The 15,768-nt window shown below is 40.4% G+C and overlaps 1 protein-coding gene across 2 annotated transcripts in view; it reads left to right on the top strand.

The window, feature by feature from the left end:
- pomgnt1 (protein O-linked mannose N-acetylglucosaminyltransferase 1 (beta 1,2-)) overlaps positions 1-14,040 on the top strand; it is a 53,232-nt gene extending 39,192 nt beyond the window's left edge. The window contains exons 15-21 of one of the 2 annotated variants that reach the window (XM_048538892.2): positions 2,931-3,059; positions 6,698-6,823; positions 7,206-7,270; positions 7,517-7,561; positions 9,097-9,232; positions 11,844-11,953; positions 13,390-14,040. In XM_048538892.2, coding sequence (XP_048394849.1) covers positions 2,931-3,059; positions 6,698-6,823; positions 7,206-7,270; positions 7,517-7,561; positions 9,097-9,232; positions 11,844-11,953; positions 13,390-13,462 — 684 coding nt within the window. In that variant the 3' untranslated portion in view covers positions 13,463-14,040. Of the gene's footprint in view, positions 1-2,930; positions 3,060-6,697; positions 6,824-7,205; positions 7,271-7,516; positions 7,562-9,096; positions 9,233-11,276; positions 11,328-11,843; positions 11,954-13,389 lie in introns of those variants that run through there. The other variant, XM_048538893.2, reaches the window with a different exon arrangement.
- Positions 14,041-15,768: the final 1,728 nt, after the last annotated feature.

Genomic DNA, 15,768 nt, shown 5'->3' on the forward strand with positions numbered 1-15,768 from the left:
CTTGCTTCCTCCCTGCGTTGGTATGTTTGAGCCCCTGATCATTATCCCTTTACTTGCTTGCCCCTTCCTATCTTTGTAAACTTGTCCAGTGTGATTATTTCCTTTTTCTCTGTCTGCAAAAAATCATTTGCTTTGTTTCTGGCACATTCACCCCTCCTCTCCCACTTGACATGCTGTTCGAGCCGTGCCTTTTAGATGTCTGGTCCACATGTTGGAATTCCACCCATTCCCTGCAAAGATCTCTTCCTCCTTTTAAAACCCCTTTTTGTAATCCAGATCTGATAAATCCTTAGAATCCATTCAGAATAAATCATTTGGTAGCATATTTGAATACCTCAATTGCTTGTTTTTGATAAATGTTCAGTTTGTTCTGTTATAGTTCCTGTTTCCACCCTGATTCACAACAGTTCTGGAATGAATTTGTCACAAGATAGTGGGAATTTCTAGTTGGTGCCTTTTGTCTTAGGTTAGAACTCGGCATGTGGAGGATCACGATCATGCAACTCCATTATGTTCAGTTTGTGATTTGGTACTTCCCTGATTTAGAATGCTGTTCTAGTATTTTAACAAACAGTTGCTTTTTATTGAAGTAGGCCAGCTGAATGTTCTGAAAACAGAAGTTTAATTGAAATTTTAGTTAAAAATGTGTGACTCTTGTGAGGTCTTTCCTGTTTTACATGACCTGTTACACTTTTCAACAAAATGGCCTGCTCAAAATAACTAACTTGCCAGTGCATTTGAATTCTTTGTTTCTTCCACTTGGTTCCTTGAAGGAGATGAAGATAATCAATGACAGGTTGGAAAATGTTTCATTATTAACAACTACCAAGTCATGACAGTAACTTTTTTAAAAGAAATTCTCTTTTTGGGACGTGGGTCAGATTTATTACTTATCCTTAGTTGTGCATGAAAAGGTGGTGGTGAACTGCCTAATTGAATTGCTTCAGTTCCTGGGATGAACGTTGATAGGAGAGGATTTCCAGGACTTTGACTCAGTGACATTGAAAGAACAGCAATGTATTTCCAAGTCAGCATAATGGATGACTTGGAGGGGAGCTTGTAGATAGTAAAGGTTAAGTCACCATAGTCTTACCAGACCATAGGGCTGCTGTCATTAGTGAGACACAACTGGTAGTGGTTTAGCATGAAGGTCACCATGTGTAGTAGGGTATAGAAGTTGAGAAGGAGAATGCTTCCTGATAATCTTGGTCACTGCAGGAATTGAACCTGCATTGTTGGTGTCACTCTTTATCACAAACTAGCCATCCAGCCATCTGAGCTAACCAACCCCCCTAAATTGATGTTCCTTTGTATCTGCTGCCCTTGCTCTTCTCTATGGTAGTGGCCATGGGCTAGGAGGTTGGTATCTAAGGATCTTTTTGAGTTACTTCACAGAATCTTGGGGCTGACTTGTGCTGTTGCCACTATGAGTCACTGGAGGGAGTGAATATGGAAGAGAGTGGATTGCATTCCAATAATGTAGACTACTTTGTCCTTGACAGATTCAAGCTGCTTCAGTATTTTTGCAGCTGTAGTCATCTAATCAATTGGAGCATACTCCATTGCACCTCTGTATAGTGTCTTGTAGATAGTCTAGAGACCGACAGGAGACGAATTACACGTTACAAAATTCTGATTCTTGATCTGCTCTTGTTGCCACAGTGTTTGTAGGCCTGATTCAGTTTGATTTCTGGTTAGTGGTATACCCCGGAATGTTGATAGTGGGGGATTCCATGAAGGCAACGCCATTAGAAGTCAAGGACGATTACCTTTTCTGAGAATCGTGATAATTGGCGATGATCATTGCCTGCTGTATGTGACAAAAATGTTCCTTGTCATTCATCAGTCTGTGCCAAGATGTTGCATTTGGATGTGGACTGCTTTAGTATCTACAGAATTGTGAATGTACTCTTGTTCAGTACCCCGGCACAGTGGCTTAGTTGTTAGCATCACTGCCCCTCAGCGTCAGGAACCTGGGTTCAATTCCACTCTTGGGCAGCTGTCTGCGTGGGTTTCCCCCGGTGCTCTGGCTTCCTCTCACAGTCCAAGGATGTGCAGGTTAGGTGGATTGGCCTGCTTAATTGCCTGTAGTGTTCAGGGATGTGTCGATTAGATGGGTTATAGGCGGATGACACTGGGGTTGGGATGGTCTGTAGGTCCGTGTGGACTTGTTGGGTTGAAGGGCCTGTTTCCACACTGTAGGGTTTCTATGATCTATGATTCTACGATCAATGGTCTATGATCAATCATCAGCAAACATCCCGACACCCCTGACCTTCTGGTGGTGGGAATGTCCCTGATGAAGCTACTGAAGGTGGTTAGGCCTAAGACATTATCCTGGGGAACTTGAGTGTTTGTAGTGCCATAGTAGTATACTTGCCTCTGAGCCAGGAGACCTGGGTTCAGCCCACCTGCTGAAGGGGTGTGCAATAAAATCTCTCAGCAGGTTGATTCGAAAGTATCATCTTGCTTGAAGAACTCAATGAGATGTCTAGAATTGAAATAGTTGACCTCTAATGTCCCACACCCATCCTTTTTCACCTGTTAGATATAACTGCAAATTCCTGTTTTCCCCCAATTTTACGTGGGCTTAATTGTGCTAATGATCCTTGATGCCATGTGTGGTCTGTGTCCACCCTTCTGATGAAGATATCTCTTCAATCAAAGTTTTAAGATGTTTTAGAGGTTTTGGAAAACAGAATGAAAAAATGCTTGCTAAAACCTAAGTTTTGATAATTATTGATACACACAGGAATGCATTCCCTTCTTGTATACTATTCTTTTTCTTGCTGCTGTGCAGGTTAAAAATATATTATTGTCTGACAGAAATATAGTTTACTATTTAAGCTCTTAACTCTCCATAGCTGAGAATGAGAAGTAATTATATTGTATGATTTTTGTTTCTCCTTTTTTGCCTTTGTAAAACTCAGGGTTACGAGCACACAGCTGAAGATATTAGTTTGCTCTATCGAGTAGAAAGCATGCCTGGCCTTGGCTGGGTTTTAAAGAAGAGCCTTTATAAAGATGAGCTGGAACCAAAATGGCCAACACCAGAGAAGGTAGAGTGATAAAGTACAATTTAACATTTTGGAAGTCTTTAAACTATGATTGTTCTCTATCAATGGTTATATTTCAGATTTTCCATTCCTGAGTGATAATCTGGCCAACAGCAGTGACGAGCACTGGAAGAATTCTGTCTTCGTTCTTCGTGTTACAGGTTTATGGTGAGGAAAAAAGTGAAGACAAGCTTTAGCTGCAGAATATTTGTCTTCAAGTTAACAGATTTCCTTTCAGACATTTGTCAGACAGTGTAACTGGCCAAATTTAAGGGACAAAGTCAAGTCCTGTTGTCTAGTTGGGATGAGACACAAACAGGAAAGAATGCAGACACAACACAGCAGAGAGGAAGTCTTCCTCTGTTTTTGTGTTATTGATTTTAGGCTGTTCCTCAGAATAGACCATTAAGTGGATTTTCAGTCAGAAATAATCTGCACACTGGAGTTTTATCTGGATCAAATCATTAATTGACGTTTCTGTTAAATAAATGTGTTCCTTTTGAAACCGTTACCTTACAGTTAATTACTCATAATTGATGAGAAACCATAGTGACTTAATCAGCTTGTTCATACTGTTTATGGATTGTTGTTTGTACCTAGTTTATATATGTGCTAATGGCACAGTGGTAATGTCCCTATCTCTGAGCCAGACAGTATATATTCAAGACCCACCTGCCCAGACCTATCACACAACACATCTGAACAGATTGATTAAAATTAATTAACTATATCCACCTTGTGATCTAGAGAGAAATTAGTGTTATTGAAGCTAAAGGCTATTTGAGGGGAAGAAGACTGCTTCGACCTGAAATCTGGCACGGAATCACATTACAGTCTTCACCTTTCCGATGAATTGCTCTTGTGAAATGGTTGTGGTGGCCATAATAGATCACCCAGAACTTCGAGTGCTTTATGGTGAAAACTAAAGGACTTGACTCTAAGTGGTCCAGGCAGTGGAACTAATACTACAGAAAGTTGGCACTCTATTCCGTGACATTTAATGTAATCTCTGTGGCTTGCATTGTAGATGTGCTGTTTACTCCTTTGTCAGCGGGTGGAAGGGAATCATTGAGCCAGGGATACAGCTTGCGATCCTTGTCACACAGCAGCCAGCCTCTGGTTCTTCTATCCAATCAGGGATGACAGATGGGAATCTCCTCACACATTAGCTATATTAACCATAACTCCAATTTAGGATTTTGTTAATGCATGTAACGCACAGAGCCTGATGTGAGCAATTGATGGCATCCCCCTGGTCTGGCAAAGCCATATAAAACATTTCTGCTTCTTACTGGTACGGAAGAGGATGCAGTAGTCCCCCTGCTCGCATGCTGTGCAGGATTTTGTTACCTCTATGAAACAGTGATTAATGGTGGACTGTGAAAAGTTTGAAGTGATATGTGCCACTGGTATGATCTGCTGGCCTAGAAATTGTACACCATTGTTTTCTTCACGACTCTGACAGCACTGTCCTTTACCTGCTGAAGTGAGATCTGGGTTTAAGGGATGGTACAGTTAAGTCTCCCTATACTTTATGAAACGAAAGAACCTGTTGAGCACAGTTGATTTGTGTGTGGTTGACTCCAAGGGTTACATTGTCATATAAGCCAGAACTTTATCTCGGAGGTGTGTAGCGATTATACTTGTTCATATTTCCAATAAAAAATTTGACTTACTGTTGAATGATGACAAAACAGAACTCTCATTTACCTGCAGCTAATCAGCCAAACATTCCACCTCCATAAGTTTTGAATGTGCTACTCTAAACTGTGTTTAACACTTCCTATAGTTTGACAACCATCTCTCTCAGAAGGCCGCCGTTGATAAGGAATTCCAACACTGGATCAGCTGTGCTACTCATACAACCTATGACAGAAAGTATTTGATAACAAAGGCTTCTGTAAGGTAATGAAAGTTCTGCTGTACAGAGCGGTTGTCACCACCATACCTGTACTCCAATGGGACCGGACAGTGTATTAGCAACACTTAAGAGTAATTCCTTCAGCTGTGCTTCCACCACATTTTCCAGATTCAAGTGGAGATTGTTGAACAAATACTCAAAGCTAGGTCTGCAAGCATTCAGACAAAACTCTTGCTGAATCAATTTTGATGCACTTGGACATGATGGCTGGACGGTTGAAAAGCATCTCCCTTGCCGGGCACTGCGTTACTCCTGAAATGGTCAGCGTTCCTGAGGAGGACAAAGAACATTTCAAAGGCAGCCTGAAGTTCTTGTAGTGCAGCAGCATTCACATCTCATACCTTAAAGGGATTTACTTTCAGTAATTCAAAACGTTCGTCGAGCTGTATCTTGCTTTGAGTCACAACAACTTAATGAGGTAAATGGCAGCATTCTGGAATGCAGTCTGCATCTTCGTGAATCCAAATACCCCATGTACCAGCACAAATACAGAAGGTATTATTGCTGCATAACTTCATCACCTAATAAAGGAGTTGGTCGGATTGAAAAAGAAGCCCCTGAAAACCAAAATGCCATACTAAAAATCATGTAAAAACCCTCAAATCTCAAGTGGACCTTTTTTCTAAAAAAAGGCTTTATTCACGACAGAAACATACAACCCAGAATAGACAGCACATTTGATAGAGAAAGTAGAATTGGAGAAAATCAACGAAGAACATTTTTCTCCCCACCACGACCCCCCCCCCCCGCCCCAAACAACCCCCAAGCCCCATGAGTTTTTTTCTCATTGCATTTTCTTTTCTGTAACCCCCAGTCAGCACACTTGGTGTCTTCTGCTGTTGAAATTCTGCTGCTCATATCCTATGTCACACTTTGTCCTGGTATCTCAGTTCCCCATACCTCATTAATAATTTTGCGTTCCAACCATGCCATGACCTCACTACTCTCCACCTTTAACTTCCTCCTAGATTTCAGACTTGGATTTTACTCACGAAACAAAAACAGAAATTGCTGGAGAAACTCAGCAAGTTTGGCAGCATCTGTGGGGAGAAAATGGATTAACATTTGGAGCCCAATGACCCCTAGAGCTGATGGTTCCTAGAAAACTATGGATGCTCTGACTATAGACGGAGTGCAATGAAGGTTTACCAGACTGATTTCTCTGGGATGGCAGGACTGACAAATGGAGAGACCAGATCAGTTAAGACTAGTTTCATTGGCGTCCAGAAAAATGAAACTGATGAAATTCTAATGGGACTAGACAGGGTAAACACAGGAAGGGTGTTCCCAATGATGGGAGTCCAGTACAAGGAGCCAGTGCCAGGAGACTGAGTAAGCCATTTTAGGGCTTGGGTGAGAATTTATTTTTTAACCCTGAGAGTGGTGAGTCTGTGGAATTCTCTACTGTAGAATATTTATGTCTTGTTCTTGGGCCTAAAGGGATCAAAAGGTATGGGGTAGAAGTGAGAACAGTTGCATGATCAACCATCATCAGATTGAATGGAGGAGCTGGATTGAAGTGGCAAATAACCTACTCCTGTTCCTGTTTTCAATGCTTCTATGGTTAAAAAGAAATCCAAATCTTCCATTAGTCTGATTGCCGTCAATATCTTGGAGATTCTTCATTGATTGGCCTAGCCATATCGTGACAAAAAGGAGCAAATAAAACCATTACTACTGAGATTAAGACAGATTTAATTAATTAATGACTTCTTTACAGCTCTGGGACTGGGACATGTGGGTGAGAATGCCTGAGCAAAGAAAAGGTCGGGAGTGTATAATCCCTGATGTTTCGAGATCTTATCATTTTGGCATTGTTGGACTCAATATGAATGGCTATTTCCATGTGAGTAATGGATAAGATTTAGTTTCTGATTGCATTAATGACTGGACACTTTAGGAAAAATAAGACCAATTATTTTGATTATGATATATCTGCAGATAAAAGCTTTGCTTTTTCTGCTGTGTTGGGTTTGCACATATGAATGCTGTTAACAGTATGGAATTTAAAATCAATAATTACTTCATTCATAGATTAGAGCTTTTAAAATAAACTTCTGTAACTTTAAGGGACTTCTTGTTGAATAATTTACTATTCATTGTACTTTTGAACCAGTAGCTCTGTTACATACATTCCAAATATATATGAAACAAAATTTATGCAGTTTTGAATGACATAATAAGCAGAACGTAATGATTTTTAAATATATTCTAACTACTTGTTTAAGGAAGCCTACTTTAAGAAGCATAAATTCAACACTGTTCCGAATGTGCAACTCAAAAACGTGGACAGGTATGTGTGAAACTATCCATCTCCCTGTTTCTTTGCTTGTTTCTTTTTCATGTATGCTGGATACATCTCTGCATGCCCTAATGGGTCTTGTTAATGAATTTTTGAGTTTAACTTTCTTTCTTTCTAAACTTTCTAGATTTGAAGTACATTAAGCTTTTATGACGATTTTTGCAATCTTTCAGAATGTAAACATTTTTAAACTTTGTTACATGTGCTAATGAACTCCATTTTTAACACCTTCCACAGTCTGAAAAAGGATGCCTATGAAATTGAAATTCACCAACTGATAAGGTAAGATTGTGATTTGACTTAATGCAAAGCTATCTTTCCTTTGTGTTTATGTTCGTGTTTCAAGCTGTCTTTGTAGGGAATAAGAGCGCATATTCTAGTCTTCTACTGTTTTAGTGGAGAAATTTGTTTTGTGCATTTTCAAACATTCTAGAAATTGTGCTAGAAAAGTGAACATTATTGTCGTTAGTGTAACAATGTTATTAAGCAGACATCAAATTTAATAGGGTGATAATGGGAACTGCAGATGCTGGAGAATCCAAGACAATAAAATGTGAGGCTGGATGAACACAGCAGGCCCAGCAGCATCTCGGGAGGACAAAAGCTGACGTTTCGGGCCGAGACCCTTCTTCAGAGATGGGGATGGGGTGAGGGTTCTGGAATAAATAGGGAGAGAGGGGGAGGCGGACCGAAGATGGAGAGAAAAGAAGATAGGTGGAGAGAGTATAGGTGGGGAGGTAGGGAGGGGATAGGTCAGTCCAGGGAAGACGGACAGGTCGAGGAGGTGGGATGAGGTTAGTAGGTAGGAGATGGAAGTGCGGCTTGGGGTGGGAGGAAGGGATGGGTGAGAGGAAGAACAGGATGACTTTCCATATTAAGCAGAGCTTCACCTGCACATCTGCCAATGTGGTATACTGCATCCATTGTACCCGGTGTGCCTTCCTCTACATTGGGGAAACCAAGCGGAGGCTTGGGGACCGCTTTGCAGAACACCTCCGCTCAATTCGCAATAAACAACTGCACCTCCCAGTCGCAAACCATTTCTACTCCCCCTCCCATTCTTTAGATGGCATGTCCATCATGGGCCTCCTGCAGTGCCACAGTGATGCTACCCGAAGGTTGCAGGAACAGCAACTCATATTTCGCTTGGGAACCTTGCAGCCCAATGGTATCAATGTGGACTTCACAAGCTTCAAAATCCCCCCTTCCCCGACCGCATCCCAAAACCAGCCCAGTTCATCCCCTCCCCCCACTGCACCACACAACCAGCCCAGCTCTTCCCCTCCACCCACTGCATCCCAAAACCAGTCCAACCTGTCTCTGCTTCCTTGACCTGTTCTTCCTCTCACCCATCCCTTCCTCCCACGCCATGCTGCACCTCCATCTCCTACCTACCGCCTCATCCCACCTCCTTGACCTGTCCGTCTTCTCTGGACTGACCTATCCCCTCCCTACTTCCCCACCTATACTCTCCTCTCCACCTATCTTCTTTTCTCTCCATCTTCGGTCCGCCTCCCCCTCTCTCCCTATTTATTCCAGAACCCTCACCCCATCCTCCTCTCTGATGAAGGGTCTAGGCCCGAAACGCCAGCTTTTGTGCTCCTGAGATGCTGCTGGGCCTGCTATGTTCATCCAGCCTCACATTTTCTTATCAAATTTAAAAGGTATTGCTTAAAAGATTTTTAACTCCAGAAGCTGGTGTTGCTCAATGTGTCCTGGAAAACGCATCTGAAAACTGATTTACCCTTGCTCATATGTTTCTTCTATTTCTGTAGACCATTCAGATTACTGCTACTAATTAATTATTACTCCCACAGTGAAGCCAAGGTTCTAGACCACAGCAAAAACCCCTGTGAAGATAGTTTTATTCCAGACACTGAAGGAAAAGTCTATATAATGTACATTAAAATGGAACAGGAGGCTGATTTTACAACATGGACACAATTAGCCAAGGTAAGCATAGAATTATAATTTTAACAAAAAAAGTAGGTGACCCTAGGCCAGACAATCCTCCAGGGTAGTTTCCAGCATGAGTAGCAGAGTGGTTTTGTAAAGTAGATGAAGGAGAAGGTTAAGTGATATTAATAATCCAAATTTAGAAGTTGTGTATAGTCTCTTGTCAGTAAAAGCCCACATTATCGTTGCAAGAAATTGAGAAAGCTCCCCCAGATTTTTGGCAGATTCTTCTGCCTAATAGTTGAAGGAATACCGGTTTATCTGTTGTTTTAGGAACAATGCTAAAATACCTTCAATTTAAACTTATCAGATATCAAACTCGTAGGAATGTTAGTCAAGGCTATATTAAGTCACCAGTTGTAAATGCCATTGAATTATGGGGTAATATTGCAATGGTTCAGTGCTCATGCTTGACCTAGAGCCATACAACATGGAAACAGACCCTTGGGTCCAACTCATTCATTCATGCTGTGCAGACATTCCAACCAGACTAGTCCCATTTGCCAACATTCGTCCCATATCCCTCTGAAACCTTTGCTATTCATACACCCATCCAGATGCCTTTTAAATGTTGTAATTGTACTTGCCTCCACTACTTCCCCTGGCAGCTCATTCCAGACATGCAGGATGCTCTGCAGTCCTTTTTAAATCTTGTCCCCTCACCTCAAAGCCATGTCTCCCACCCTAGGAAAGACCTTGGCTCTTCACCTTATCCTTGCCCCTCTGTTTTATAAAATCATTTCAGGTGGTCCCTCAGCCTCCGCCACTGCAGGAAAAGAAGCCCCAGCCTATTCAACCTGTCCCTACAGCTCATTCCTGCAATCCCGGTAACATCCTTGGATATCTTGTCTGCATCCTGTCAGGTTTCACACCTTCCTATAAAAGGGCTACCTGAATTGTACACAGTATTCCAAAAGTGGCCTCATCAATGACCTGTATAGCCATGTCATGACATCCCAAATCCTATACTCAGTGTTACAACCAATGAATGCCTTCCTTAACACCTTGTTTACTTGCAACTCCACATTCAAGGGACTGTGTGCCTGCACCCTTAGGCTCTTTGTTCAGCAACACTCCCCAGGGCCCTTCTGTTAAGTGCATAAGTTCTTCCTGTTGTGCCTTACCAAAATGCATCACCGCACATTTATCTACTCTAAACTCCACTTGCCACTCCTCAACCCATTGACCCATGTGATCAAGGCCCCACTGTACTCTGGGACAATCTTCATCACTGCACCGTATATCTTTTCAATAAAAGTAACCTTAAGTCTGGTTTTTAAATTTTGGCAATGAATGGAAGTATCTCATGTGAGATTAAGACTTCTGTAAAACTTTTGGGTGAGAGAGGACAGAAGTGGGCCATCATATTTCTGCTAACTTTTTGAGAGCGCAACCCAATTTGCCCCTCTCTTCTCTGCTCCTCCCTGCGGCTGTGTAGTTTCCCTTCCAAGGATTTATGAGATCACTCTTGTAAATTACTGTTAAGTTGGCTTTCAGGTACTTCACTGTTGTACTTGTTATTGATTATTGCATTTCTGTCCTCTAGTTTCTCCTTTATTTGTGATATTGAATACTTCTATCAAATCACTTCAATTTTTTTTATTCTGGGCATGACATCCCTGGTTTTTCCACTTCTCAGTATTACTGAAATTCCTTGTCTTTGTTACCATACTAGTAAATCTTTCTGGACCCTGTACAAGGCTTTGATATCCTCCTTCATGGTGCTCACAATTAAACACAGTAATCTAGCTGAGGTCTAACCATTCTCTTAATAAAGCTTCAGTGAATTTCCTTGCTTTAATGCTCTATTTAATAAATTAATAATGCAATGCAGGATTTCTTATGGTTTCTCATCTTGAGTTGCCACTTTTGAAGATTTATGTGCATACCACACCGAGATTTGAGGAGTACAAATGATAAGCCAGTGTTTTTTCAGAAAGAGAAGACTGTATAATCAAAGTAAAAAGCCCTTAACTTGGTTTTTTTGTTGCCTGCAAATTATTGGAATCAATTCTGAGGCACAGTATATATCTTCACTTAGAAAATCAATTGGAGAAAGGCAACATGGATTTCATGAGGGAGGATCATGTCTGACAAGACATAGTAAGTAAGAACTGTTGACGCTGGTGTCAGAGATAATACAGCGTAGAGCTGAAGACGCACAGCAGGCCGGGCAGGAAAGTTGACTTTTCAGGTCGGGACCCTTCTTCAAAAATTTCCTCTGATGCTGCCTGGCCTGCTGTGTTCCTCGAGCTCCACAAGGTGTTATCATGTCTGACAAACTTGATTTGCATTACAAATAAGCTTATTAAGGGCAATGCAGTAGATGTGATCACACATGGAAGCCTGATTTTAAAAAAAAGTAGAAGTGACAAATTGTTCCCACTTTGACTCTTAGTAAGTTATGTAAGGCTGAGGCTGTGACAGTTGCTATGCAACAACTTACACTGCTCTCTGCAAGTAAGAAAACATGTATGATAAAAACTGAAAATAATTATTTTACATCAAACTTGACATCAGCTGTGAGATTCAATACATATTTCATGCTTTGTTGGTAGTGAATCTTAAGGCCCTTTAATTTAAAAAAAACTCACATTATGTTTTCAAGTGCCTGCACATTTGGGATCTAGATGTCCGAGGTAATCACAAAGGCATGTGGCGGCTATTCAGAAAGAAGAACCACTTGCTTGTTGTGGGAACACCTTTCTCTCCTTATTCGTAAGTACTGATTACCGATGAATCAGTTACTCATAATGAAGAGAATACTACTTCAACTCATTCTTTGGTATTTTGTCTGTTTAGCACTTAGTTGATCCAGTAGAATATTCTTTTGTTACGCAGTGGGGAGGTCGAACCCCTCTGATAATTAAAATCGAAGCACAAAGCAAGCCCCAGTCTGTTACGGTGGGAGTAGAGGCCTGTTTTTAATAATTAAACCGGAAACACCCAGAGAAGCTCACCATAAGACAATAAGACATAGGAGTGGAAGTAAGGCCATTCGGCCTATCACATCCACTTCCCCATTTAATCGTGGCTGATGGGCATTTCACCTCCATTTCCCTGCACTCTCCCTGTAGCCCTCACCTCACTTCCTTAATCTATGAAGAGTGATTAATTGAAAGAAAATCCCTGATATTCCCTTTATTACTGGCAAGTAACTTTATTTATTTAACCCTAACAGTGAACAACTTACCAGAATTACTAACAAACCGAACAATTCCACCTGAACTACTAACCTGTTCCCTAAATGTTCCAATAAACACAATTCCCACTTATAAACCCAAGTAATAAGAAAATAAATCTTAGTCTCTCAAAGTCTACGTGTCTTTCTTCTGTAGTTCTCAAGTCATAAATGCATTTCTTCTGCTGATCCAGCTGGGACATTTTCTCTGTGTAGTTTTTTGTGAGGACCCTTAGCAAGAAGTACCGTGGTATGTCTTATGAATAGATGGTGCTTTCTTGGAGAGCTTAATGATTTCTTGTGAGAGCTAGATGCTTATTTCTCAGATGGTGGTTCGCTTTCACACCAATTTTCAAAAGCCCTCTCCTTATATACCTTGGATGACGTATCAATTTTCTAACAATATCATTTGTTTGAGGTTGCCAAGACAATCAGATTTAAATACAATTGACTTTCAGTTGCTAAGTGCTTGGCTTATATCAATTAGCTGATTCTAGCTAGTTGCCAAAACGTCTCAACAAGCCTAAGGTTTCCAATCACACAACCAATTGATACAGTTTTCAAATTCAGAGCTGGCTGTGCATCTTCAGTTCAATACAGACGGTTTTTTCCCCTGTATAAATCTCTTAGCTTGGAAAATCACTATGTCTTAAAGGAGGCATGTACTCTTTCTCCCCTATCATTTTTACAAACAAGTTCTAGCTTCCTGCCTTTGAATTCATGAGTACGCTACACAACTTCGTAACAAATAAATTGATTAGTCAGCATCCTTCAAGAACTAAATGCATCAATTTTACGTTTAATTATTCAGGAACGGTAGATGTAGTGGGAGGGGGCACATTAATTTTGTCCTTCTAATATGATAGGATTCAAGCTTTTAGCAGACTAAAACTGAACAATATAAGTATTAAGTGTTCTATTGTAAATCAAAGGACAATTATTGATTTGTATTTTTCTGTTTGCTTTTTGATAGGTCAAAGAAATCAGTTTCCATTACCCCCATATACCTTGAACCACCTCCAAAGGAAGATGTGGAGTTGAATTGAAGGTGAACAAACCAGAAAACCCACTGTGGAGAGCATGGCAATTTTAAACCACTATATTTAATGTACTATTTATCATGGTGTTTACATGTTGGTTTATAACTGTCTGCTTAAACTAAAGAAAGCAAATTTGTATCTACAGCTAATACTTGATGATGTGTAAAACTACTATATACATAGTTTGTAACTTATGGTTTCAAATATTTATTTTGTGGAAAATGTGTGCATTTTTCTTTGAAATACTGGCGACATCAATCATGTTAGAAAGTTGAACTAGCGAACTCCAGAAATTGTGGTGAGCTCTAATTCATCATTACAAAATATCACTACAATAATACGTGGACAATTTGACAAAATGAGACTCCTTCAAACTGCTGTTTTATTTCCTTGTATCATGAATTTGTCTTTTATACAGTAACTCTTTTGCACATATTTGAATTTTGTACTGTTTAATTGAGTGATGATTTGAATTTTAACGCAAAGTTGTGTTACCATATAGAATTCTGGATGTGAATAAACCACTACGAATACACTGTTAGTTTATGTAACCTTTGATATAAAACTGGAATATTGAAGTTGAACTTGTGGTCGCACTTTTTTTTGCCACTCAGCTTCGTGGTGCATGTAGCTATCTTGCAGCTATCTAGCCGGATGCCACAAATACTATCTTTTTGAATGTAAGGATTCTGTACAATGTAACACCAATCCTTAACAGACTGGAGCATCCAGATATGTTTTCAGTTAACTGAACCTATTTCAGACTGCCGTTCAATTGTGTTTTTTTTTTTAAAAACCTATTTTTCTAATCAACCTGTTCAGGGATGTTATTGGACACCACTGGAGCAGGTGGGATTTAAACCTAGGTCTCCTGGAGTAGTGATATTCCTGCTGTATCACAAGAGGGCTCTCACTGCCATTTACGAACCCCTGCACCTGCACGGCTTGATTGTGTTACCCTCTCAGCCAGTCGAGCATATCCCAAAAAAACACTTATCTACTATCAATCCATGTTAGATAAAGTAACCAGAAGATTGCTGGTTTTGCAAGTACTGTACTATGGGGAAAGTTAATTCCCTTTTTGAATCTGTGCATTTTCCAGTTCGTGCTTTTGCACAGTGCTAGTGTCCAGTAGATGTCAAATGGTTTTCTATAGGCCTTCACAAAATGAAATAAGCTATTGGTTCAGACTAGCATGGTTGAAAATCGGCGTGACTGCATGTAATTGTTGTTTTAGTATTAGGATTTTTAAGTTTTGTTATTCCGGAGAGTCTACTGCCACCTCAATGCAGCTCCATGTCTAGAATGTATCCAAGGGTATGAATGGCAGTGAGGGAGGATATTCTGGGGGCATAGGCAACAAATGTCTATTCCTGTTCAGTTCAGAGAATTATAACACCAAAGGTGTACAGGTAAAATGAGCAAATGCAGAGCAGCCAGTTTAACCTCTTGGGGGAAATGCTTTTGTGAGTGATAATCTTGACAAATTTTGCATTAATTAAGGAAAGCCAGCATGGACTTGTTAACAGAAAACCCTGTTTAACTTGACTAAGTTTCATTTTTCTCGGGATAAAGGATAGAGTTGATAAGAATAATGCAGTGCTATACACAAATTTTCATACCACAGCCTAACTGCCAGCAAAGTTAAGGCTCGTGAAATAAAAGGGATACTGACACCCTAGATCTGAAGCTGGTTGAGTGAAAGGAAACAATAGTTGTTATTGGATTGGAGGAATGTGCCCGGTAAGGCGCTTCAGGAATCCGTATAAGGACTGCTGTTCTTCTTCAATTATATTAATGACCTAGACTTGGCTATGATGGGCTAAATTACAAGTTTTGCAGAACAGTGAGGAAAATGGTGATAGATTTCAGGAGAATATTGGAGTTCAGATGCCAGATAAAATTGAATGCAGATGTGTGTTTGGTAGTGTAAACTTCAGTTCTGATGGGATGTAGGAACAGAGAGTGGGGGAGGTTCTGCACACAAATCATTGAAGGCGACAGAACAGATTGAAAAAGCAGCCAAAAAGGCATTTGGTATTTTAAGCTTTATAGCTAGAGGTATAGGCTATTGAAGACCACAGATATTATAAGTAACCTTCTTCACAATACACTGGTTCAGCATCAACTGAAGTATTGTACCCAATTCTAGGCACCTTAGAAAGGTTGTGGAAGTTTAAAGGACTGAAAAAGGATTATGATAACGGTTAAAATTGTATGAGATAATGGGAACTGCAGATGCTGGTGAATCCGAGATAACACAGTGTGGAGCTGGATGAACACAGCAAGACAAGCAGCATCAGAAGGGTCTA

The sequence above is a fragment of the Stegostoma tigrinum genome, chromosome 8 (assembly GCF_030684315.1).
Source record: "Stegostoma tigrinum isolate sSteTig4 chromosome 8, sSteTig4.hap1, whole genome shotgun sequence".
NCBI classification, from domain to species: Eukaryota; Metazoa; Chordata; class Chondrichthyes; order Orectolobiformes; family Stegostomatidae; genus Stegostoma; species Stegostoma tigrinum.